The 26350-nt window shown below is 44.9% G+C and overlaps 3 protein-coding genes across 3 annotated transcripts in view; 1 reads left to right on the forward strand and 2 right to left on the reverse strand.

The window, feature by feature from the left end:
* Positions 1-3261, reverse strand: part of LOC137670794 (kelch-like protein 9) — a 7015-nt gene extending 3754 nt beyond the window's left edge. Inside the window, 4 exon segments of the mRNA XM_068413881.1 lie at positions 827-1902; positions 1905-1977; positions 1979-2118; positions 3210-3261. Coding sequence (XP_068269982.1) covers positions 827-1902; positions 1905-1977; positions 1979-2118; positions 3210-3261 — 1341 coding nt within the window.
* DPP7 (dipeptidyl peptidase 7) overlaps positions 1-6622 on the forward strand; it is a 22607-nt gene extending 15985 nt beyond the window's left edge. Inside the window, exons 9-13 of the mRNA XM_068413850.1 lie at positions 3517-3635; positions 3720-3876; positions 4195-4259; positions 5022-5092; positions 5718-6622. Of these exons, the coding sequence (XP_068269951.1) occupies positions 3517-3635; positions 3720-3876; positions 4195-4259; positions 5022-5092; positions 5718-5859 (554 nt within the window). The 3' untranslated portion in view covers positions 5860-6622. The remainder of the gene's footprint in view (positions 1-3516; positions 3636-3719; positions 3877-4194; positions 4260-5021; positions 5093-5717) is intronic.
* Positions 6495-25182, reverse strand: MAN1B1 (mannosidase alpha class 1B member 1). Its single transcript, XM_068413849.1, has 13 exons — positions 24994-25182; positions 22580-22688; positions 21781-21914; positions 20520-20680; positions 19868-19977; positions 17700-17885; positions 15386-15534; positions 14522-14710; positions 13325-13515; positions 11749-11869; positions 10627-10824; positions 10184-10315; positions 6495-9325 (listed from the first exon to the last, which is right to left on the reverse strand). Exons 1-13 carry the CDS (start codon positions 25162-25164, stop codon positions 9122-9124), a joined length of 2055 nt encoding a protein of 684 aa, XP_068269950.1. The 5' UTR covers positions 25165-25182; the 3' UTR covers positions 6495-9121.
* Between the last annotated feature and the right edge of the window lie 1168 nt (positions 25183-26350).

The following is a 26350-nucleotide window of genomic DNA, read 5'->3' on the forward strand; positions in this document are numbered from 1 at the left end:
CACAGCACCTCTGCTAAGGCTGGGCTTCATCTTGTTCAGCAGTAAATACCTCCCCAGGCTTGTTTTGTCAGTGCTGGTTGGAAAGCCCAGGTCACTGAGCAAGGGCAGCATCTGCAGAACCACACGCAGTGAGTGCTGGGCTTGGGCTGTAGCCCAGCAGCCAGAGCCGCAGCCCTGCTGCTTCAGCATCCTCTGCTGCTGCTGAGCTGCCTCCTGCCTTCAGGGCAGTGGAGCAGAGCTGCTGTTTGCAGTGGCACTGCTGAACTAAGTACAATGCTGAAATAAGCCCCCTGGGAGCGTGGGAAAGAAAAACATGCTGTTTTTTCTAGCGCACTCACTGAAGCCATCTAGGAAAACATAAAATCCTGCACAAGCCATTTCACTCTCCAGGCAGAAGGAGAAGGTCCTGGCAGCTGAAGCAGATTTGCCTTTCAAGGGCAAAACCAAGGAAGGAGCAGTTCTCAAGTGAAGTGATGGGCTTTAACTATGCTGAGCCTCCTGAGCATGCGTCCCGTGGCAGCCACAGTGGGGACGGGGCAGCACTCATGGGGTTACTTGTGACTGCCGTGGACCTGGCTGAACCTGCGCTGTGGCAGTTGTGTACAGATCAGGGTGACAGTTTACAGTAGGAGCAAGGTGAGACCAGGGCAGGACCTGATTGCTTCCCAGAGAGTTTGGCAGCTGGATTCCCAGGGGCTTCCAGTACTGCACAGAGCGCTAAGAAATAGGTAGAGGTGGGAGATGTGTGGTGGGCAAGAGGAATGGCTCCCGCCCTCGCTTCCTCACCCAGCCTTTTTTCCAAGGCTAAAGTTTTCTTGTGTCTTACCTCATTCAACGGCTGCTTTCCCATGGGATCAAATTTGCACTGTCCCCCGATGACAAAGAGAAAGTCATTGATGATGGCGACGCAGTGGTTGTACACCGGCGCGCAGAGGTCCCCGACCTTGTGCCAGGTGCTGCAGCTCTGGTCCGCAGCCCACATCTCTCTGCACACGCAGTTGTCAGCGGTTCTGCCGCCAGCCACGAGCAGCACGGTGGAACCGGAGCGGAGGCTGGTGCTCTGGGTCTGCAGGACTGGCTGGGCGTACAGCTGGGAGTGGTAATTCAGAGCCTCCTGCAGGTACCTGTGGCAGCCTGGATCGAGCCTCATAAGAGGCATTTCCTGGACATATCTCTGCAGATCCCGTAAAGGGATGAGAGGGAATCTTACACGCCTTAAAACATCTGCCGCGTCTTTCAACCGCGTGCGGTCGTGCTGCAGCCAGCTCACAGCAGCTCTGAACAGCTCCAGCTCGCTGCATCCCTCGGTGTCGGTCCTGTCTAAAATTTCACAAAGGGTTCCTTGGTCCAGGTCTTTCAAGCACTGAGGATCAGCCAGGATCTCTTTGTAATGCTGCCCTACGTAGCACATGGCTTTCTGTCTCAACTCGGCTGGGCCGAGTTTTTTAGCGAGGTTCAGAACGTCCATGCAGTTCTCACAGTCCAGGCAATCCTCCAGAAAGCGAAAGCACAGCTTGATCACCTCCCGAACCAGGAGGGTTTCTGCGGCTTTGAAGGTCTCCTCGATATTCTGTAACGAGAGGTCGAGTTGGTTGGAGTAGATGAAGTTGAGAACGTTCCTCAGCCCGGCAGCACTGATGGCTTTCAGCTGGACGTTCCCATCCGGGCTCCCCGCTCTCGTCAAGTTTCCAACAAACAGGACCTTGCAGTAATTACTTGCTGACGCTAAAATGATCTTGTGGGCTGGAAAGCAAACCCCTTCTGCCTCCAGCGTCACGTCACACAGCGCGCTCTGCGAGCGAAGGCTCCTGAGCCCTTCCAGGAGTTTCTCCGGGTAGGTGTCCGACACGAGCCTGGCCGTGCTGGCCTGCGAGCTGAGCAGCATCGCTCTGGAAGGTGCACGGCCCCAGGACCCTTCGCTGCACACTCAGTGCATCTCCTGGACAGTCTTCTGCAGCCGAACCAGCGGTTTCATGCTTCGAGGGAGTGGAGGCTGCGCTGCCCACGCCGCAGAGCCACCCAGAAGGCAGCAGCCTCCTTCCTCGGTGGGCTCTGCCCGGTGCTTTGCAGGCAGAGCCGTGCACCTCGCAGAGCCGCCGAGGCCGTTTGCAAGCGGAGCTGTTGGTGCAGGTTATCGCACAAAACCCGCGGGGTTTGTGGGTTTTGCCTGTGGGCTGACACTGGCCACCGGCGCGGCCGCATTCCTCCTCCTCACTATCTGGTAACTACCCATCCACACAAAGAGCGGCTCATTCTTCGGCAGCTCCCAGCTATGCTTCGCTGGGCCGCCTGGTCAGGTGCTCTTTCATCTGGGCAAGCCTGCACACGCTGTCTTTCCCTTCTTGAACAACAGTCAAACAAAATCCTGTCTGTGACGTGCCACCCTTGGCCCTCTGACTACATTTGATGCATTCAGACAACAGCTACTTTCGGGGAGGAGGGGTGGGAAAGACTCAGCAGTTGCGTCCCGTTCAGTTTGAAGCATTCAGCTGACGTCCTGTACAGAGCCTGCCCCTGGGTGCATTGGGGAATCAGAGGCTCCGGCTCTCCCAAGGACTGGTGAGCCAGTTGCTTGGCTTTTGGCATGAGCAGAGACAGCAGAGAGCACCTGGGAGCCTCTTCATAGAATTGTAGAATCGTTTTGGTTGGAAAGGACCTTTAAGATCATCGAGGCCAACCATTAACCCAGCACTGCCAAGGCCACCACTAACCCATGTGCCTCAGCACCACATCTACACGGCTTTTAAACACCTCCAGGGATGGGGACTCCACCACTGCCCTGGGCAGCCTGTGCCAGTGCTTGACAACCCTTTTAGTAAAGAAATTGTCCCTGATCTCCAACCTAAACCTCCCCTGGCACAACTTGAGGCCATTTCCTCTTGTCCTATCACTTGTTACTTGGGAGAAAAGACTGACCCCACCTCACTACACCCTCCTTTCAGGCAGTTGTAGACCAAGAAGGTCTCCCCTCAGGCTCCTTTTCTCCAGACCAAACACCCCCAGGTCCCTCAGCTGCTCCTCATCACACTTGTGCTCCAGACCCTTCCCCAGCTTCGTTGCCCTTCTCTGGACTTGCTCCAGCACCTCAGTGTCTTTCTTGTAGTGAGGGGCCCAGAACTGAACCCAGGATTCGAGGTGCGGCCTCACCAGTGCTGAGTCCAGGGGGACGATCCCTGCCCTAGTCCTGCTGGCCACACTAGTGCTGATACAAGCCAGGATGCTGGTGGCCTTCTTGGCCACCTGGGCACACAGCTGGCTCATATTCAGCCAATATTCTTCCTCCTCGTGGATAAAGCAGAAGCAAAGGATATTGTGCAGCCAGGCTTGAGACCATCTGAAAGCTCTGGCATAAAGTTGGATCGTAAGCTCACACTGGTGCAGACCCTGCAGCCTTACACGCTTGCCCAGCTGGGATAGCTGCCCCTCTGCTTGCTCTTGGCCGTGGGGCTTGTGTGGGAGGCGGTGGGTTGGAGAGGTACTGACAGGTTGGCTTTGTGCTGTGTTCCCACCTGACAGGGGTGTTTTACAACTCCTCCGGCTCGGCACGGTGTTACGACATATACCAGCTATACCAGTCCTGTGCTGACCCCACGGGCTGTGGCATTGGCTCGGATGCCGAGGCCTGGGACTACCAGGTAAGGTGTGGGAGACACCAACAGATTCCAGCTGCTGCCCTGGTTATCCCCCCTGCCCCATGACAGCTCTTGTACCTCTCTTAGGTTTGCACCGAGATCAACTTAACGTTCAACAGCAACAACGTGACTGACATGTTCCCCGAGATGCCCTTCACGGAGGCCATGCGAGAGAAGTACTGTCAGAGCAAATGGCACGTGAAGCCACGAGCACGCTGGCTGCAGACGAACTTTTGGGGAGGAGGTGAGTTGTGCTGGCTGCTCGGCCCTTTGCATTGCCCTGTAGTTGTCTGCCTGTCCCCCCTCTGCCCAGCTGAGCTCCGTGGGGACAGGCACAGCGCACTAACAAGTCCTGGCAGAAAGTCGCAGCCTTGTGCTGACTTGAGCCAAACAGACCTTTCTGTACTTCCTTGAGACAAAAGTGGAAAACCCCAAAACTGCCAAGAATTTGTTTTATTCTCCTGTGTTTTCTGTCCTTGGCCATGTTTGCTGCAGTAGCCAAACACGTTTGGGTGATTGGGCAGGAAGGATGCCTCTCAAATGCCATCTCTCTGAATTTCAGACCTGAAAAGTGCAAGCAACATCATTTTTTCAAACGGAGACTTGGACCCATGGGCTGGAGGTGGGGTAAGCATGTGCACTCCTGCACACCGGGCACAGAGCGCAGCCTTTCCAGGTGATACGCCCCCCCCCTCCCTCTCAGAGCACCACTGGCGATTCTTCTTTAGCCTATTTGAGTTTCTGCAAGCGGCTGTTTTATGCTGAACCATTCAGGAGCCTCTGGCCATTAATGGTGGACACACTGAATAGAGTCCAGCAGCCAGGAACACTGATGCAGCAAAGGTGGCTTCACTACTGCAGACACAGCAGGAGCCTCCTGACCCAACACGCAGGGTCTGAACCACAGCCCGTTGTGTCTCTGTGTCAGGACTTTGTCTCAGTGCTGCCAGGGCGTATTTTGGCTTTGGTTCAACAGCACTGCAGAGCGGTGGCAGAGCTGTAGTTTAAAATTTACAAACAAAAATGACCCAGAACTGGATTTTGAGTTAGTTGAGCTCCTGATGCAAGAGTTCCTTGGTTGAGGCTGGCTTGGCAATCCCAGCTGCAGGAGGACCAGGCTGCTCAGGGTGCACGGGCCCAAAGGAGCCTGTTGCTTCAAACCGCCTGTACTGGAACAGGCTGATGGTTCCCACCTTGGGGGAAGCTTCCCTTCATTTGCAACAGATGGTTTGGCTCATTAGGACTGTCAGCCATGCCCACCATACCAGCCCTACCAAGGATCTCTTCCCATGCTTTTCCCCAGTCCTGCCCAGCTTGTCTTCCAGTTTTCAGGACTGATGTCCAGTTCTGCCCGGTAACTTGGTGAGAGTTTGTCTCTGCTCCTTCCAGATAAATAGAAGCCTCAGTCCTTCGCTGATTGCCTTGACCGTTAAAGGAGGCGCTCATCACCTAGATCTCCGGTAAGTACTGAACCCTCCTTTGGCTGACAAAATCCTACTGCCCTCGGTGTTTGAGCTTAGGAAGCCACAGCCTAAAGAATCACAGAATCACAGACTGGTTTGGGTTGGAGGGACCTTAAAGACCACCTAGTTCCAACCCCCCTGCCATGGGCAGGGACACCTTCCACTAGACCAGGTTGCTCCAAGCCCCATCCAACCTGGCCTTGAACCAGGAGTTACTTTAAAGAGCGCTGGAGACCAGACTTGCAGCAGAACTGTGGAAGAGCAATCTTCTTCCCCAGTACAGGCTCTTCCAGCCTTCGGGGAAGCCGCTCTGTGCAGAACTGGGCACTGAGCTCACATGCTTTCATTAGAACATGTTCTCGCACAGGGCTTGGCACAAGTGTGTGACAGCCGGTAGCCATCAGTCATGTGAAGTAGTCCAGCGTCTTTTGGCATTAGCCATCAGCCTTCAGGCCTGAAGCAGAGGGCAGCAGCCACCGATGCAAGGGAGAGCTCGGGGCTGCGGTGTGACACTGTAACTTCTTTTCCAGGGCATAAATCTCACAAACAAACCAGATAATTTCTGTCCTTCAGTTCCCTGGCTTGGCCCCCTGACTAGCTCACGCTGCTCTGCTTTCTCTAGAGGACGCAATCCAGCTGACCCCCCGTCCGTCACAGAGGTGCGCAAGCTCGAAGCGAGCATCATCAGGGGCTGGGTGCGATCTGCAGGGATGGAAAGAGCGTGGGAGCAGCGCGTGGGAGCTTCAGCGGGCAGAGGGCTGTGAGTACGCCCATCCCCACCGCCTCCGGCCGGGTGCAAGGCAGCTACCGGGAGACAAAGACAGCAGCCTGCTGAGCTGCGTTTGAGAATGTGTTACCTCCTCTGTCATGACGGTGGAAATTCACCTTTCTGAAGTGTCCCACCTGCCCCTAATCAAGCATCAGAAGAAAAACAAAAGGCCAAATCACTGACTGAAGCCAAAACCACACTGTGGGGGTTTCATGCTCACCTGCTCCGAATGAGACGGCTTTATGAATCGTGGAAATAATAAAAGCTTGCCTGAAGGCCCCAGAATCGTCACTGTCCTGAACGGTATGGTTGCAGGAGGCACCTTAAGGTTGAAGCTAAGTTATTTTTAGACAAAAAGTAAATATTAGATGACTAGTGGAAAAGCAGAGGTATGGTCACTACTTATGGAGGATCACAGGGGCCTCCGCTAGTGACCAGTTATATAAAAAAAGACCCTGTCAGCCTCATCCAGTGCTGTGGGTTTGGGGTGTTTTGTTTTCATTTTTAAGTTGTACAAGAGATCTCCAGTTGCTGAGCTGGAGATTTACACAAGGTAATGCCGGTGTGTACTGCTGTCCCTCAAGAGCTGCGTATTAGAGACCAGTAAAGCACACTTCCAGCTGAGACATCTTCAGATCTTTTTAAAATAAATTACAAGTTTATTAAAGTGTGTGATATAATTTCATGGCTTGGTAGTATAACCAAAGAAGATTAAAAACAGGATACTTGACTCACCTTCCCAGGTAGAGTAAACTCATCTTTGCACATGAAGAGGTGGATTCTTACCTCCTGGAATTACTATGCACCAATAAATATTAGCATAATTGCAAAAATATTAAATCCTGATAATTGGATGCCTCAGTTGATCCATTTACAATGATTTTGTGAAAGTGACGATTTATTCTTCTCTCCTTCCTTTATCTCATTCTGAAATAGATTATTACTCTCAAGCCAATCATAAGGCGAAAAAATTATCACACAGACTCTCACAGTCCCGTTTGTAAAGTCGATTATATTAAGACTAGTATAAGACTTCAACAACAGCAGATTTTTAATGAGCATTTATATGTATTCCACCCTCTAAGAAATCTCTTTGTTTCCTCAGCAGGGCTGCTGTACAGGTGAAACGCCAAACTCAGGCAGTTTTCCAATCCATAGCAAAGTCATTAATTGAGTGTTCAATACTAGCTTCAATCAAAGGCACAAGCCAAAGTCAGTAGGGCCTGGGTAGTCTCACTTAATCTCAGCTCCTCAGTAACACAAACCTGCTCCACAAACAAAAACACTGAAGGTGTTTCCTCCCACATTTCAACAGCATTTTCCTTCTTCGCTCTTATGTCAAAGAAAACAAAAAGTCTTAGGAGCAAATCAGTTGTGCAGACAAAGGCTACAGCTACTAGACTCCACTGCATGCATAAGTGAGAAACTAATTTCCAGGGTAACTGGTGGCATGTGAACTGGAGGAACATTAACATTCTGCACAAACTTGTCAGGTCTTGCGAATCCCAGGGTGCCTTTGATGACAGAAAAAGGTGCATTTAAATAACTTGTAAAATTTCTCCATTTCCATAAGCCATCATTAGTACATGGAATGTTAAATATTCTTTAAAAGACTTAAAGAACGGTCCCAAGGGTAACTTCTGACTGCAGCAAACAGAACTGATCAGCATAAAACAAATAAAGATGCATCTTACTTTACAAATCAAAAGTTACAAATACAATAAAATACACATACCCCCCTCAGCCACTGGAAAATTAACCACTACGGTCAGATTTAATTAGTTCCATTTAGCAGCCCTGCATTTAGAGGGGACTGTATCCCACACCTGCGTACGTCCCGCTGCTCCCATTCACGTGAGGGGAAAGGACATTTTGGTGAGAACAACCTCTTTAAGAAACATGAGCAAGCACATTTCTGAGAACTCACCAGTGAATACAGCACCGTCCAAATAGCTACAAAAGCAAAAGGAAAAGCCCTACAGAAAGCTGATTTCCAAATTCATGATTTAAAAATACATTTGCACATATAAAAATGAAAGATCCCAGGGTTCCCATAAGATTCTTAAAAAAACCCTGGGTCTGCTTTGTCTTGAAGCAACTGAACAGATTTCACTGATTCTCTTGGGACCAGGAACTGTAACACATTTAGACTGACTGCTTTTAATACTACTGATGAAAATACTTCTACACAAAGTACGCCCAAGGAAAAAAAAAAAAGAAAAAAGAATTGAAAATTTCTCCACAATCCAAAAAAATAATGTATCACATGAACTTTCCTGTACAGTTGTAAGCTTGTTTTGAGTCAACAAACACCTTACAATGCAATACCTGGACAGGAAGGGACGGAAGGAGGCTGACTTGGAATTACACCTCATGTGCTCACAAGCTTTCCCAAGTGCCCAATCCCAGAAAGCCGCTTTCAGTCAGAATACCTGAGTCTAACTGACACAACATATAAAATGCATGTGTAGTTTCACTGGCATTTCACATTATTTCCTGCATTCCTGCAGATAAGTTAAAAAAACTGCAATACCTCTACAAAATTATATACCACTTTGAGCCAAACCAGCAGCAAATTCTCTCCCATCATTCATTTCAGCCACAGCTTGAACAGATTATTCAAAGTGCTCTATAAAACTAAGACACTGTACAACAGATGCTTTGCTGCCACTTCCTTCTTCTGACGTGACGCAGCGTAGCCCGGTAGTTCGAAATGAGATCAGAGTATCGTAGCGATGGTGACAGCTTTGCTTCTACCTGGGACGACGTTAGAGTTCGTTTATTCCATTTACCGCCCGAAACACTACGTTCTTCGGAAGGAATGGTGCTGTAATTGAGTACTTCAGTGAATCCAGAATAAACAAGAAACCTGTAGGCTTATTCCTTCTCTCCAGGGACAATCCTGTGCTGTAAGACAACTTGCTGCATTCCTGATATTTAATGAGCATTTCCTAAGACTGACATATGTGAGTTCTGGTTCACCAGAGCCCCGGGAATGTCATGGTCCACAATTATTCTCTGAGCCTCATTATCGATACCAGGAAAACCAGCTTAGGAGGGCACAGCCTGGCCATCCCAGAACCACCCAGAACTACATTTAAGACTGATGTGACTTCTCCAAACCAGAGGAGCTTTCCCAAAGGTTTTGTTTGTTTTAAGCCAAAAAAGGTGCAATATAACATCTCTCCTCAAATCCTGAAAAGTAAAGTGACTTGAAGATAAAAATGCCACCACTGGAAGGTCTACTGACACCCAATCTATTCTGCCACCCAGATGGGGAGTGGATGAGCTTCTGTGCTAAATACATATTTGTCAAGGTTGATTAAGTCTATGTCGTCTGAAAACAGCAGAAACATGTATTTGAGTGTTTCCCCAAGGAAGAAGCTCTCCATCTTATCTCGTGGCTCTGGATTACTGGGGTTCTGGACGTTGTTAATGGAAGTATAACCACCGGTAGGAACCTGTGCCAAAGAAAAAAGCAGAAATTTTGTAGATTTCAATAATCTAAAATAAATTATTTTAATTTCTTAACATCCAGATGCACCTGGGGAAAATAAGTGCTAAGAAACAGATCAGCATTTTTCATTTCATACTTGTTTTTCATTTATTTTTTCAGTTATAAAAAAAATCTCATTGCATTTTAAAAGAAGTGTGAGGATAAAATAAAGCAAGAAGTTCGTTTATGCTTAATTTAAAGAGGTATCACAAAGAACATTCCACTGAAGTGTCTGGACAAATGTACAGAAAGTAACTAGTGCAATTTCTACATCAGAGCTGGTCAAGTAGCATAGCTATTCTCTTAAGAACAGACCATGGATGTTTAGTGACCACTGGCATCTAGGCCACACTTTCACAGCGTATCAGAGTGGTATCTCCATGAGCACTGTAGTCACAATGAATACAAAAAAACCCCTATTAAAGCATTAATGCCATTTTGTGGCAATTTTTTTTTTCTGCTACTTCAGCCAAAGGGTTCTTTCAATCCATCCAGGTCCTTCTCAGCTTCTGAATTCCATAAAAGCTTGCACTAGAGATTTGAACAGCTTCCAAGAAGACGTAGAGACACTTTGGTAGCCTGCATACAGCCTCTGCATTTTACTTTTTAATCAATGTAATACAAGTTCTTTCCCTGAAGGTACTAAGTAGCGTATCTCAAACTGTAAGGTACTACATGAACTGAATTTTTCTCTGTGTTCTTATGAATTTCCCCACAGGTATATGGTGACTCTTGAAAGATAGTAGGTTTCCAAACTTCTTGTTAGAGAGAAAGTGGCTGAATACAGTCCTGGCAGAACAAGGTCTTTATAAGCTGATCTTACCCGTGTGTATTTATTGAAGTTCTGCAAGATTTCCCAGCCCCAGTCTTGGTATTTCTTATCACCAGTGAATCTGTACATATAAAAAAGACTTTCCACAGTTTCTGGTCGTAGTAAGTTGTGCCTGTCTGCAGGCTGCAAGAGAAAAAAAAAAAAAAAAGGCAAGAATAATTCAGCCAGGGAATTTCCTCAAGGACACGTGCAGGAAGAAAAATAGTGATTCCCATCTCCATCTACCCCAAAGAGTTTATTATGCATAACTCAGCTTCTAAATACACTACAGAGGTAATTAAAAACAAGCCAGGGTACACCTAGAAAGCAAGGCAGGAGAAGAACAAGCTGCTCCACAACAGAGCACATCACCAATATCCATCTGGGAGTGTCAACAGCAGAATAGAGATACAGAAGAATCATCGAGTTACAGTTCAGGCCAGCTATCTGTTCACCTTGATTTCCACATCTTTCTGGTCCTTTTGTGCATGAAGATTGAAGTGTACGATCTCTGGACTCAGGCCTGTCTCTACTTGAGCGTACATCTGGTAACAGGTTTCTATAAGGGCTTCAGCCAATTTCATATGATCAGCAGACAATCCATTGTGAGCTCCCAGTGCCAAAGTACCAGGCAAAAAGCAAACCAAGTGATCCTGCAAGACAAGACAACTCTTACTGGGGAAAAAAATTACACAACAAACAGGTATTTCTGTGCATGTGCCTCTCTGTGTCCCTATGTGTGTGTCTTTGGTTTTGGTGGTTTTTTTGTTTGTTTGTTTGTTTTTTTTCCCTTTCTTCTTTCTCTTCTACAAAACACATTTCAGGTACCAAGAACTTAAGGGTAACTTTTTAACAATGCTGATGTCATGTAGCATGAGGCAGGCAGCATTATTACAGAGCCATCACTAAGCTGGAAAATGTTTTTATGTCAAGTTTCTGAAAGAAAGGTCTGAGGTCAGGGCAAGGGAGAAGAGAGTGTCTTTTGGTTTACCAGAAGTATTTTTTTTAGATCCACTAACACAACATTAGATCACCTGCGTCTTTTGAAGGTAAGTCTAAAAAGGCAGGTGTGCAAGGGTCCACATATATTTTGAATCATGGAAAATAGATAATACATAAAATAGGCTCTGCCTCAACAGTTTCAGACACTGAAATTTTATGACCAAAACAGAAGAAAAATAGAAAGAAAATTTGACTCCAGCATGAAAACGTTCAGTCTTACAGGAACATAAATGGATTTACTCCAGTAACTCAAAGAGAAGGCCCCTGGTTTGCACAGGTGACTAGTATCTACAAACTAGTTACTCAGTACTGCCATCACTCTGGTTATATATAGTCTTTGCTTTTCTTGTTTGTTGTTGGTTTGGTTTCTTTTGTTTGGAGGGGGGAAAGGGGAAAGACAGCACAGAAGCTTTGCATTCGCCTGTCCACATGTTGGGTTTTGTTTTTTTTTTTCCGTGGTGGTTTTTCTCTTTTTTTTTGTGTGTGTTTTTTTTTTGTTTTGTTTTGTTTTTTGTTTGTTTTGGTTTTGTTTTGGTTTTTTGTTTGTTTGTTTTAAATGCAGTTTTACTTCTTACCATCTTGGCACTGAAATGGCCATGAGCAAGCTCTCCTACAAAAGTAAGCTGCTTGGGTTGTGATCTCTGAAGAAGATGCTTTTTCACTCCTTCTATGGCTTTCATATAGTCTTCCAACAGTCTGTGAATTAAAGTCATTCCCCGTTGGCTCACATACATGCAGTCAGAACACATTTAATCATAGCTGATATTCAGCACAATCCTTCTGGACACCATTATTTCAGTCTAAAGAACAATATTTAACCAAATGTGAACACTGACAAAAAACCCATAAAGTCACCATCAACTGGACACTAATTAGTGATTGCTACCATGTATCAATATTGGGTTTGCTTTTCAAGTAAACTCTAAATATAAGAATTAAAGAAAACATACCCCCAACTCTGTTTCTAGGCAGTAACCAGATTTTGTTTCAGGAATCCTTAGAACTACAATAACTGAAATCACAGAAAATCTAGGCTGGTAAGGACCTCTTGGAGGTCTCTACTTCAACCCTCTGCTCTGAAGCAGATTCAATTAGATCAGGTTGCCTGAGGGCTTATCCAAGCAATTTTTTAGTATCTCCTTCCAAAGATGTAGTAGTATCTCCATCCAAAGATGGATATTCAATGACTTTCACCAATCTTTTCCAATGTTTGACCACTCTCATTGTGAAATATTGTTTCACAGTATTTAATTGGAATTTCCCTTAATTCAAAGTACTTTTATGTGGAAAAAAACCCTGTTGGATAATTCCATTTTGAGGCTCACAAAATGCCACCGTTCATGGTCCCAAAGACAACGGTTCTCTTTTCACAGTGAGGTATGGCTTGGAAAATGCTGTGATGCAAACCTTCTTTGTAGAGATGCACCTGCTCTGATATAAAGTAATGCCTCAGAGAGGCGCACGTTGTCACTCTGTATGCACTAAACCCCTTGACATGAACAAGTTCAACACAATTAGCTTATAAACAGACAAAAACTGCTTGGATTTTTTGTCTTGTTTCGGAGAAAACCTCCTTTTCCAATATGTCTTGATTCCTCTGCTCCTTGCAAACATGCTCTTCCACTTATCCAGTGCAGATAAAAGAAACATGAGAGACCTAAAGCAACGTTTACACAAACATCAAACTTCAGCCTCCTCTTCTTTCTAAGAAAAGTTATTCCTTATGGATTAAATCTCCCACCTCAACCATCTTGTAGGATTCACCTTTCCCTAATAAACCCAGAGAAAAATCAGAGACATCACTGGTGAAATGAAGTACCATCAGTATTTCAGAAGTGTCTAATTATGCTCCATATCTACTGCAAAGACTTGATTCTCTTCTCCTGTCTGTAACACTCCTTGCATCTGATGTGCTGAGGAAGAAAAGTTTTCTGAGGAGGAGAAGTTTTGAGACTAAGCCTAACTCCCATGCTGTTTTTACATCAAGTTACCCCAGGTCCCTCTTGCTTGCTTAGCTTGCTTTTAAAGACAACGATATTTTGCGTTTACTGTTGGGCACATACATTATTTTTCTTTAAGCAGCAAACTACAACAGAAAGTTTTACAGCTCACGTAATTCTCACACAGATATGAGAAGTGGAAAGAACTTACTCGTTTTCTTTTTTCCCACCCTGAATCCATTGTTTGAGCAAATACTCATAGTAGCTGTCAGCTCTGGCTCCCAGAGTATAGACACCCAAGTGAGTGAACTGCCCGCTGTTGGTGTTTATGAACATAGGCACTAGTCCATCATTTTTCCCTGAGAGGGTGTGAACATGCTTCATCACCTCATCTACGGCTTTCTAAAAGAAAGAAAATAGCAAACATAAATTACAGGTATAAATGATGCATAAAACTGTGGCTTGTAACTCCAGTCTGATAACAAATCTTTAAGTATTCTTCCTCAAATCAGCATCAGGGACATCAAGTTCAGCTCGTGCAATATATTAAATACAGGATTTGAAACTTTCTGACTCAAAAAAAATGTTCTGGGTCCATTTAAGTACTCTGAAATAATTATAACTATTTCCTTGCCTTCAAGTAAGCCCAGCTGAAAGCCAGGACTATGGCACGGGACTATGATCCGACTTAGTCATATTTGCAAAGCAGAAGTCCAGCTAAATAACAATAGCTAAAACTCCTTTAAATAACTGCACTCTTCAAAACTTGAGCTGTGGCTACAGTTTAAGACAATAAAACACCACCACCAAACAAAAAGAAGAGTGGAAAATATTCCTTTCTCTGGAATTATTTTTATTTCAACTAACTTCCTTACACTGTGACCTGCTGTCAGACCCTTATCTAGTGAGTCACATTTTAGTTCCCTCGATGGCAACACCAAGGTTTTGTTCTTTGCATTTAGATGATGGCATCAGGAAACCGCACGCAGAATTCTAATGACATTAAGCAAGGCACAGTTTCACAGTCCCCTGTTTAGCTTAATATTTTTTCAAAATCTGACAACCTAGTGTCAAACAAAAATGTCAATGATAAAAACTGGGGGGTTGAGGAGGGTGTGGGTGGTGTTTGTTTTGGTTTTGCTGTTTGTTTTTTGTTTGTTTGTTTGTTTGTTTTTAATCAAAAGCTGTTTCTGGGGGAGAAAAATAATTATTCACCCTCACTACTACTTTTTTTGTATTTAAGAACATAATTGGAATTACTTTGTTTCTTCTCCTTCCCTCATCTTGAGTGTCACAACTCATTTAACATCACTTAGAGACTACAGAGAGCATGTTTATTGATGGAGAGTCAGTGGTGGAGCTGTAGAGAGATGGAGAAAGATAAAAACATCAACTGATTCTTCCATACCTGGAATTTGTCATCTCCAGTGAGACGAGAGAGCTCCCTAAACTCCAGCTGAACACTGGTCACCTCTGCCACAGTGCTGTCGGATGTCCAACGAGGTGGGTGCGCAGTGCCCCGGCCAATGTTGACATCAGAATATGGTATCTTGGAGGGGGTCTTGAATGCTGGCATAAGCCTGTTACCAATGTCTTTCTAAAGAAAACCCAAGAGCACAGGACAAAACAACAAACAAAACAATAAATAAATACATACACACATGCACACCCCTTTAGATTTTCTTTCACCAAGCAGACACAAAAAGAGAGAACAGCAGCTTAGTTTTAGATGGTACAAAAAAGCCAAGAATTAAAAAGGGTCATGGATTTATTCACAGTAATGACTAGAGTTTCTACCTTGCTCCTGGATCGCACACCTCATTTGAGTCTGCAACCCTATGCAATGTGTAATGTAATTCATACACATGAATTCATATGATGTAATTATGATATAATTCTGAAGTCATTGACTGCATCAAGCTAATCTAAAGATTAGCTGTTAAGACACACAGAAAGGGTGACGAAAGACAACTATTACTCTTTGCCAACCATTTATTTCCTCTTTTGTTTCATGAACTTTATCAGGGTCAGCTCTTCATCAACAGAAGAACAGGCATATAAGAATACCTGATAAAACACAGCAAGGCTCTGAGGTTACCCAGAGAGCAAAAAGCAGCACAGGCTTTAAAGATTAATGGTAAATCCCCTTCCCACCACTTCAAATATGAAACTGTTACAAAATAGCAACATTTAACTTTCTGATGAACCTTCCCTCAACTTTGTCCAATACAGAATATACAATCCAGTTTCATTTGTAAGACCAGTCACTCACAGCTTTTTCCAGGAAGAGGCTATCTCCGGAGAGATGGTAGGTGCTCAGCAAGCCCCCCAGGATACGAATAGTGCTCTCAAAGAGGTTCACATCCACATTTTTATCAAATACTAAATCATTTGCTACCCATTTTCTTGCTTCTTCAAACTCTGCAAAGTATAAAAGGTAATTCAGTTATGAACTTCAGACACATTCCATGACAGTTACTTATATCTGTCTATAGAGATCATAATTTTAGGTGGAAAACTAACATGAAAAGCACATGCTGGGAGAAGTTTGACTACCATTAGCTTAATTGTTATTCAGCATGCACCACAAATGCATACAGACATAAACACCCAGCAAAATAAAAAGTTTCTAACAGTCTAAAAAAAGGAGAAATTGAGGAATACTTCACTCAAATAGTCCAGAAATTGAGATCCTTTAAGTCCATCCATTTGACTCGTCAGACAATTACTTATGCTTCCACAAGACCCTTCTGAACTTTTTAATTAAATCTTTTTAAACCAAAGCTGTTACCTACCAAGATAACAGATAACATTTTCAGTTAACAGCCATTAGTCTAGCAATGTCCTGGGGAGCCTGTCTCCTGCTTCAGCACTTAACCCATAAAATCCCGACAGTATGGCATTTTTTCTCCAGAAACAAAAATGGTTGTTTATCACACTACTAATCCAAAAAGGAATGTAAAAAAAAAATAAAAATGCTATTTTAGATTCAATAGTCAGCTTAGCAGCAGCATCACCCAACAATTGCTTTTGCACAGGGTCTAACTTAACTCCATGGTGCATGTGAGTTAGCTCGTGCCTCTGACTGTGAAGGCTAAGCTATCTCAGACGCTCACACTTTCCAGAAACTCCTGCTTGCGAGCAGGCGCAGAACAACCAGTTTCCCAGAAACTGAAGGTAATCCACAGGAGATTAACTCCAAAGCAAAAGGATGCCTCTGTGTCCTCATGAGAAAAAATGTCTTGGATGTCAGGTAGACTGAGAAGAACCACAGAAAAATCTCCGCTGTCAGATGTTGGCAGTACAACAGAAAAGGTAAGGTCCTCTTTCACAGAAGTGTTAGCATTCATCAGCTTATAAACAAGACTGGCAATCTCAAACAGATCTTTCATTTATATAATACTCATTATTCAGAAGAAACCCCAGGAGCTTTCTAAGGCAATCAGCAAAAGAACTGCTATAAAATATGAAGAAGCCTTCACCAAGAACCCATTTTCAACACATCTAAATTGCTAATAATTTATTTTAAAAGCTCTATGCAGTTCACAATTAATTTTTATGAAAAAAAAGCAGCACACTGTCAACTTGATGAAACTTCAAGATAGCCTGCTGAGGCCTAGAGCTGCAGACACGATAGGGAGTTTTCATTTGATTTAATATTTTACACAAACTTCAAAGGTACAAGAGATAGAACCATAAAAGACTTTGACTGTTTATTGTCCCCTTACTAACAGCTCTGTTCTTCCTACCTTGACGCAAAAAATTGAGTGATTGATAAAAGTTTACAAAGGTGGCTATGTACCGAGGTTAAATAGACACAGTTCCAGAAATTTTTAAATGCCACTAAAAAAAATAGCCTGCACCACACAAAAAAACAAAAACAAAAAGCAAAAAAACCCACCAACCAAAAAAAACCCCTCTTAAATACTGATTAAGTAAGTTTTTTGCAAGAGAATTGCAGAATTTTTGGCTTAGTTTTTAAAACCTGTTTGAAAGTTTTCTAGCACAGTCACTTCCAAAATAACTGTGAAAAAATACTGACAGCAGAGCAGTTCAGGAAGGAGGTATTGAACACTCCCCTTCTCCATCCACTGATTCCTTACAGAAACAACCTTCTTAAATCCAGATACGAAATATTGATAATAGGTGTGATAAAACACAATCCCTAGATTGTTAGCTTGCAGGCTAACTACCTAAGACTGATGGGTAGAGAGCCTACAGTGGCTGTATAATGGCACAAAGGTAGCATGAGGGTTTTAGTACAGAAACAAAAATCAGGAGGCTTATTAATACACTCCTGAGTTTCTAGCAGGTACATCCATTGTTATATGTAATAGCAGAGTATTTTTTTTCTGGCTCAAAATTATATTCAAAGAAAAATGGTGTCCTTTAATATAGTTGGGAGGTTTTTGATATTTATTTTTATACATATTGTTTTTTTATATATGTATTTACCCTCACAGGAAAACTAAACTTATTGGCCACACATAATAATTGTTCTCCTCAAAGAACTTTGAATGTGTGCTGCCTGAATAGAAAATAAGGAATTATTTTAGAGAGAAAATATGAAGGAAGAAAAAAATTACCTTCTTTTAAGCCTAAAATCCACATGGTATCCAAGGCATCAATTAAGGTGAGCCCAAGTCCAAACCACTCGCTGTAGGACTTGGACAAAGGCTTCAGTTCATCATGGCCCCAAGCAAACTCCTTGTATCCTTTCCACGCGTGGCGGAACGCCTCTATCACAGCCATCTGACGTTCGTTTATGGGCACTGCAACAGGAAAACAGACCCTTGCTCAAGACTTCTGCAGGGGAGTTACACAGCTATACCAAACACCATTTTGCTGCATTCTACCCAAAATAAACTTTCTTCCAAACTAAATGATCAGCGTAATGGAAAAAACATCCTCAGATTGTTCTTTTCAGTACCCCTTTTCCTCTGCAGGGTAAGCAGTCAGTGTTTCTGGACAGTAATTCAGACAGCTAAAAACAGCAATCCCTGGCAAAAAAAAAAAGTCACTTCTGCAAATAAAACATTAAAACAATCATATGCACAGTTTAAATGAGTATCACTAACGGTCAAAGACCTGAAAGTCAGGAAATACCAGAATTAAGATAGCTTAAATCAGCTGTAATTCAGCTGCTGAATACATATGCTTAACAATACAATCCTCAGCTACTTTACCACATACCATTTTTTCCTCATCTTCCCTGTCTTATTCATTGCTTTCTGCTAAATTTAAAATCAGTTATACAAAAGGATTTCTCTTGAACTTTTCATTTAATACAAAAAAAGGAAGAAAATTTATATTTTCTATCTTGGGCAAAGCCATGTCTTTTTCCACAGCTCTACCAAATTTTTGTTTGCAATTTGCTGTAAAGTTGAGCTTATGTTACACATCCCACGTGAAAAATTTCAAGCCCATTAGCTCAAGTTTTGCAAAATTACGAACAAAGAAAGATTTCTAGAATGGGAAACACCAAACAACATAACTAAGCCCATACATTTTAAGCTAGCACAAGCCAAATACATCACATTGAAAATATGCCATGTTTATCATATCAGAACTTCCTCATATGAGCCCAGAAAGCAGAACAACAGGTTCTTTACTCCACAAGGACAGCAACTGCAAAAACAACTTCTGCAGCTTTCTAGTGAGCCTTAAAAATAGTTCAGTTTAATTCAGAGAGGAAGTAACTTTCCCTGTATTTGCAGAAAAAAAGGAAAACCCATTGCTGAAAAATGAAGCTGTCCCTTTCAAGCCCTCTCTCCTTAGACTATCCTTTCCTGGAGAAAAGATGGGAATGTCTGCCTCCTCCCACAGGCTGTACTTCAAAGATTTGTCACTAAAATTTATTGTCAGTACTATTCTAACAGTTTAAGGAAAGCAAAGAGCTGGGCAAGAAGATCAGAATTGAGCGCATGCCCTCCATAGAGAAGAAAAAAACAAAACCAAAACATAGTGCAAAGATTCCAGCACATTCTTTTTGTTTCTCATGTATAGGTTGAGAAGAAACTGATGGGGGAAGAGAAGCACCAAAAATTCAGAAGATAAGGGATGAAACAGAGGGCATCTCCACAGCCCACTCAACATAAAGAGATCATCTTCTGGCAAGGCAACAAAGCAGCCCAAAACCAAAAGCTTCTCTACTTGCAACCCCCTTGTTCCAGAATTTCAGAGGAAGCAATGCTGCTGCAAAAACAGACAGCATGAGGGAATACACACAGAAGTTTGTATGTAAGTAAATAAGCCCCTTGGTAGTTACAGTCCTGATAACATATCCTGATAACATTTTATGTAGCACCTAAGAGAGGACACCCAATGCATTCTCCAGAAGCAGACACATGCATTTTAGGAGAGGACAGAGGTAGCACCGAGCTGCAAAGAACAGCACCTATAACATGTGCTCTGCAACCCACTGACACAGAGCCTGGCCACAGCAAACAGTTTCCTGCCATGGCGTTGGACACATCAGGTAAGTTTTATTTATGCATCAGAATATTCTTTATTCAATACTAAATACTGAGACTGCAATTCAACCAAAATTCTGAAGACTAACAAGCGTGAAGGCTGTCATGGTGGAATAAGGACACTGAAAGCTTGGATGTTCTAGGTAAATAACCTTTCCTACACTTTTGTTTCCTTTAATTAAAATAAATAAATAAATAAAATAGATGTGTGTGTGGAAGAATGGCACAACTTATTCATAAAAGTGAACAGAAATAAAGGTATCATTAACTGTACTATTTACCTGGTTCCTTCTGGTCTTCATCTTCCACAGATGAAGGTTTTTCTGGTTCCTTTATTTTACTAGATGGAGGTTCAGTACTTTGGTCAGGTTCTATCACTGCTCCTCTCCAGCTGCAAATACAAAGGACTGTAATTAAGACTTAATTTGATCACAGAAAGTCATGGAAATGAATGAGACTTATCTCTGCATTTCCTTTTTCTCACGATACTTTGATAAAACAACTGACACTGGTACGATTTTCCAAGTCTGGCCCAGGACAAAGACACTTGTGACAGTATCATTGTATTGATACTGGTACGTTAATATTTATTACAAAACAAACTGCGGAAATATACAGACACTGAGAATTCTCCTGAGCATGAAGGGTGTCTAAGTGCATTAGAAATACAGACAGCCTCGCAGGGCTCCAAATCCTCTGCAGTTCTGTGATGCAAACAGTAAAAACAGAAAAGCTGCACATTCACTGAAATTAAATAAATCGGCCTGGCAATATCAACAGCTGTTCAGGCCAGACCTGAGAACAAATATATGCAAGGAAAGAAATCAACCTCAGACACAGACAACAAAAAGTCCTCACAATTTTCACTCCAACAGCCAATGGATCTTGGGGGAGGTGGGGGGGAGCACTGTAACTTGCTGGAAACACTTCTACCTGATAACAGATTTCTCCGTTTTCTCTTCTTTATCAGCCTGGACCGGCTCTTCTACGACCCTGCTGGTATCACGTCGGATCTTCAGCCTCACATCCCTCCGTGGTGGTTTGAGCTGAAGATTGAGAGGACCACGCCGAACATGAGGCGGTTTTGGCAGCTTCTGACAAAATAAAGAAAAAAAAATATGCTTGGTATGTTGCAGAGATGGTGGTAAAACTTCACACCATAAATCAGCAGCATTCCAGATAAACCTAACTTCAGATAAATCTTATTTTGATATTGTATCAGCATGCAAGTTCTGATGGAAGGTATGATAAAGACCTTGGGTTTTATTTATTTATTTGCTTTAAACTTTTGGTAAAATTATCCAGTTCTTAAGTTTACACTGATAAATTACTTTTAAAACTACCACTACTACTACCAGATAGCAATTTAACACAAGGCACTGCCAAAGGATTGTAGAGATCCTTGATCCCATTTTACTGGGCACAGTAAATCTTTATTAGAATCAGCAAAAACCATGCAAAAAAAAGCTTACACCATGTCAGTGTTAGATAACACCGAGAATTACTATACAATAATACATGTACATTTGTGCACGATGAGGGAAAGATGTAATACAAAATTTTGTATTCATTAACTAGAAATCCCAAAACTCATGAGGTAAATACATGAGGAACAACACAGTTCCCACAGGTCCTCTACTCCACTAATCCACACAGGCAGTTCATGTCTCCTTCCCGTTGCACCCCCCACAAATGTAACCCTTCAACACCTACCAACTGTTTGCTGCTGTTTTGTTTGTTCTGGTTTTGTTTGTTCTGTTTGCTGATATTTTTCAAGCTACCAGAAAAGCTATTCCAATTCAGTGTGACACTGACAGTATCCGAGGTCTCATATTCAGCCACGACTCTATTTAGGCTCCTCACAACAGCAAGACTGACACCCAGAGCACTCCCAGTCCAAACAAATTAATCACAGCAGGAAAGCGAAGCCTCAAGAGGTCACCGTGACCCGAAGTCCTGGTACTCCTAGGTATATCAGTGACTAAGAAATAGTATACACCACACTTAAATAAAAAAGGTAAAGCCAAGAAATACTACACCAAAGCCCTTCCTGAGAGCAGAGCATTCCACCTAGAGCAGACTTTTATTGCAAGTTTTAACTCCTTTTTCCTCAACAAATGTTGGAACCAAGCACTATTTGCAGCTTTCACAAACTCTTTAGTAGGTTTATAAAACTCGTTTCGTCTCATAGTACCTGTGATGAAAGCTCTGGGTAGTCTCCAAGGTTGGCGTCTGCTTTCTGGGGGGCTGGTAGAACGGCTGGATTTGCCAGCTTTAATCCACGAATTGCTGTTTCTGTTCTCTGATCATCCAAATTCTTTGTCAGACCTAGACACACAAAACTGCTCAGCACAAGGAATCAACAGTTTAGGCTCCAGCTAGAAATTTGTGACAGTTTGCTGCATTGACATACCAGATGCACCTCCAAAAAGTGTTTCCATTCACAAAACGTTGATAAACACACACTAATTGTTAGATACAAAGTGTCTTTTGGTATTAACACTCTCCCTAATATACAACTAGGCTGCTAAAAGGCACATTTTTTTAAATTGCTAGTATTTTAGCTTCTCAATACAGGCAGTAAGATAATATCAAAGGTAAATGTACTGTTGTATATTGTAGAAAAGCTTGGAAATTCTAATCTGATGGACAATCGAAACCAAGAGAGGATTATTTTATCCTGCTGCTTAGCTTTGGGTTACCAATATCTACATACAAACATAATAAAAAGACCACTCACAGCCTCCAAATCTTAATCAACTAAGGAAAACATTACTCTAGTCAAGACAGACCATGAAAAGGCATATGAAAAATATCTCTGATTAAACAGAAACAAGTCATTGAAACATGTCACATAAAATCATCTCACAACTGCACTTTAAGGGATACATCCAGGCATTGTCAATAAAAATTAAAACTAGCTATAAGAACTACAGCAATCTCTTAACTATAACACCACATTCCGGTAATTCTGAGCTATACAGAACACATACTTTTCCACTGTTCCCCCATGCTTGTGTATGAAATGACTCCACAGCCTGCCACGAAGGCAAACAGGAAGAGAATTACGCTCCGCTGTAGTCGAGACAGCTGCTTCCATTTCTTTAGGAGAGAAAATAAGTAAGAGGAAGAATATTTAGCACGACGTTAAGAGCTTTCTCAGTCAAAAATAAACTCTTTATCGTTTCATTCAGAGCAAGAAACACAAAACCCAGTAGGTTTAATTTTACCCTCTGTTTCCTACCACAGACATCCGTTGCTTATTTTCTGTGATGATAGAGAAAACAGAACTATAACACGCTAGCATATGGCACAGCAGGCTCGGAGAAACATCAGAGCCACTTGCTGCAAGAACCTCAGAGACTGCCAAGTGCCGAGATTCCCAGAAAGCATCACCTACAATGCACTGACTTTCATCACAACCTTCGCTGGCTGCCCTGCACATCTGCCCAGATGTCAACCGGGAAATAAGCCAAAAGCCTCCGTCCTCCCTTCTGGCTGGGGAGGTACTGCAGAACACACATCCAAAACAAGAAACAGAAGTGGTAGGAAAACTAAAAATGTTACTGCAGCAAAGAAGAAAGGCTCAAAATAAGCTAAGGACCAGTCACTGGACAAGAAAAGGCAGGCATCCGGCCTCTGACAAATGTATACGGAGCTGTCACACGGAACAGGTCCTGCCACCACAAAGTCACCAACCCACAGCCACACAAAAATGACGTAAGCAACAGAACAACCAACAAGACAAAACCACAATGTTTTCAAGTTTAGTCCTGGGCAAAATTGTGTTTTTAAACTGAAGTATATACAACAAAATCACTAAAAGTCAGACAGCACATGCTACGTTAGCCTGAGAGAGATGTTTCCTCCATTTAGAGAGAAAGCAGTTGGAGTTAAACATTAACTGCTAAATAACCATTTTATTAGTTTTCTAACAGTCCTATCAAAATTCACTGGAAGCAGCACTTTGCCTCTAATTACTGGCTTTGGCATACAGAGAGGGCACTTCAGTGCCAATGCAACACTTGGGAACAACCTGCAGTTTCCTACAAACTACTCCCCACAGCACTTCCCATAATCCTCATCCTCTTAATAACAACCAGGGGCTGCGAATGTTTCAGTGAAGAACTGTTGACGTGCTCACGCTGCCAAGCCCCACAGCACACATCTGTTTCCCTCCCACACTGCTGATGGTACAGCAATCCTGTGCGCCCTTCCCTACGCACACTGCAAGATGCTGATCCCACTCCTTCATCTTCAGCACTACCTGCACAGCCAACTGTATCATCATCTCCCAACTGCAGAAGGGCCAGCAGTCCTGCTTTTCCTCAGGGTGGGACGGGAAAAGAGGCACTGACTGTGGTGTCTTGGGATGCACAAGAATACCTGAGGGCATTCACCACCACCTCACTTATTTTTTTTCTGACAAAGAATAAGGATAAAAGGAAGGGTGAAACATTTTGTACCCTATCCCCATATTTCCCTAGCTGTTAATAAGAGAGAAGCTGCCATATGGTGTCCCTAAATAAGTTCTTCATACACTTCATCTGACAGCTGTAAAGCCTCTATAGGTGGCTATACCTCATCCCCTACCTGCATCAAGTGTTATCTTGTCCTTTTGTCTCACACTTTTCCACCCTGCCTCTCCAGCCCAAGACTCCCACCCCCGGTAAAGCTGCCTGCCCACTCCCTACACCCAAGCAGACACGACTTCCACACAGCTCTGCCGGAGGCCTCTCTTCTCACACTCAGCCTTCCCACAAAAAGCAGAACTGTTGCCTTTACTCTACTAGGGCAGAAGACAGGGCTCCCCCTTCAAGCGGGGGCAAAGGCACCAAGACCAAACCTCAACCCCCCCTCCACTCCTGCCCAGAGAGTGCAGTGTTGCCCACCAAATGCCCACTAGCAGAGGGCAGGACTCCCCTCAAACACACACTGTATCCCCCTCCCCAGCTTTGTTCACAAAAATTAACATATGACTTAGAGCACCCTCAACTGCCCTGTACTCCACAAGCTCCTGCCAGGTGGAGAGCTGCCACCCGAGCACTGCTGAGCACAGACCCCAAGCCCGGGGGACCCCTCCCCAAAGCCCGGGGCATCCCCACCGTCAAGTGCCCACAGCTTAGGCCCCCTCCCCAGCTCGGAATGGGGGATCCCAAGCCAGGCCCCCAAGCCGGGACCCCCAACACCCAGCCTAGCTCCACCCAAGCCCAGACCCACCCCTCATTGCCCCCTCCCTACAGCCCGGCGCTCCCAGCCCAGCAGGGCTCCCTCACTGCCCTGCACCCAGCTCGGGGCTACCCACCATTACCATACAGCTCCCCTCCCGCTCCGGCCCGGGTCCTCCCCTCACGGCCCGCAGCCCCCCGCGGCCCGGGTCCCCTCACGGCCCGGCGCCCGCCCTCACCCGCCAGCAGGAGCGCCGCCTCCAGGCCTTGCTGTTATTGTAGCTGCCGGCCCCCACCGCCTCCTCCGGGCTGACGGTGACGGAGATGAAATCCCGTCGCGGCGGCGAGGCGGCGGCCGCCGAGTACATGGCGGCGCCAGCGGGGCCTCCGCCCAGCGCGCCGGCGGCCATGATCCCCCGCCTCCAGCACCGGGCGGGACGGGGCGGCCGCTTCCGGTGCCGCTCTAGGCCGAGAGCGCCCTTCCGGGCTCTATGGCGCCTCCAGCGGCAGCCGCGCTGTCCCTTAGCAATGGCGGCGGCGGGGCGGCCCCGCCACGGGCAGACAGGGCCGGCACGGAACGGCGGCCGGCTCCGGCGCCCCGGGAGCGTGAGGGCTCCTCCTCCTCCTCCTCACCGCGGGCAGGGAGGCGGCAGCCGTGGCCCTCGCCGCCCACCCGCGACACCCGCCCAGGGTGCCGCGGGGGGCCGGGGCTCTCGGCCTGCGCTTGTTCCGAGCCCGAGCAATGCCACCCGTCCTCCTGGCACAGGCACCGCTTTCGGGTACAGGGCTGGTGGTGTTTGGGGCTGAATTTCTTTCCCTCTTTCCCCTTGCTGGCCCTCGCTTTACCTCCTCTCAGCACCACGCCAGGCCCTGCCCAGCGAGGGCTTAAGCTGCCAGGGTGGTAAATGAGGCCCAAGGAGAGGCTGGGAGCCCTTGCTTTTGCTCTGTGTTGTGAAATTGTAATATAGAGACCAGTCACAGAAACATTGGCATGAAAGAAACATAAATAGCAATGTGCATGTGGGAGGTCGTAGGGACAAACAGCTCAACAACAATGAACAAGGGCCTGCATGCTCCCATCAGTGGAGCTCAGGAAGGTGCAGCTCCCATCCAGTTTGGAGAACCACGCTCTGGTAAGACCACAGCACCAGCCACGCAGCAGAAGACACTGGGTCCTGACAAGAGGAGGATGCACCATGGACACCATTGCTCCTCCTGCCAGCCCTCCTGGAATGTGAGCACAGTGAAGCAAAACCCCAAACATCATTTGGGCCCCTCATGACAAGAAAGACATTGAGGTGCTGGAACGAGTCCAGAGAAGGGCAACGAAGCTGGTGAAGGGTCTGGAGCACAAGTGTGATGAGGAGCAGCTGAGGGACCTGGGGGTGTTTAGCCTGGAGAAAAGGAGGCTGAGGGGAGACCTTATTGCTCTCTACAACTGCCTGAAAGGAGGGTGTAGCGAGGGGGGGGGTCAGTCTCTTCTCCCAGGTAACAAGTGATAGGATGAGAGCAAACGGGCTCAAGTTGTGCCAGGGGAGGTTTAGATTGGAGATCAGGAACAATTTCTTCCCTGAAAGGGTTGTCAAGCACCAGCAC

Source organism: Nyctibius grandis, chromosome 16, assembly GCF_013368605.1.
Source record: "Nyctibius grandis isolate bNycGra1 chromosome 16, bNycGra1.pri, whole genome shotgun sequence".
Classification (NCBI taxonomy): domain Eukaryota; kingdom Metazoa; phylum Chordata; class Aves; order Nyctibiiformes; family Nyctibiidae; genus Nyctibius; species Nyctibius grandis.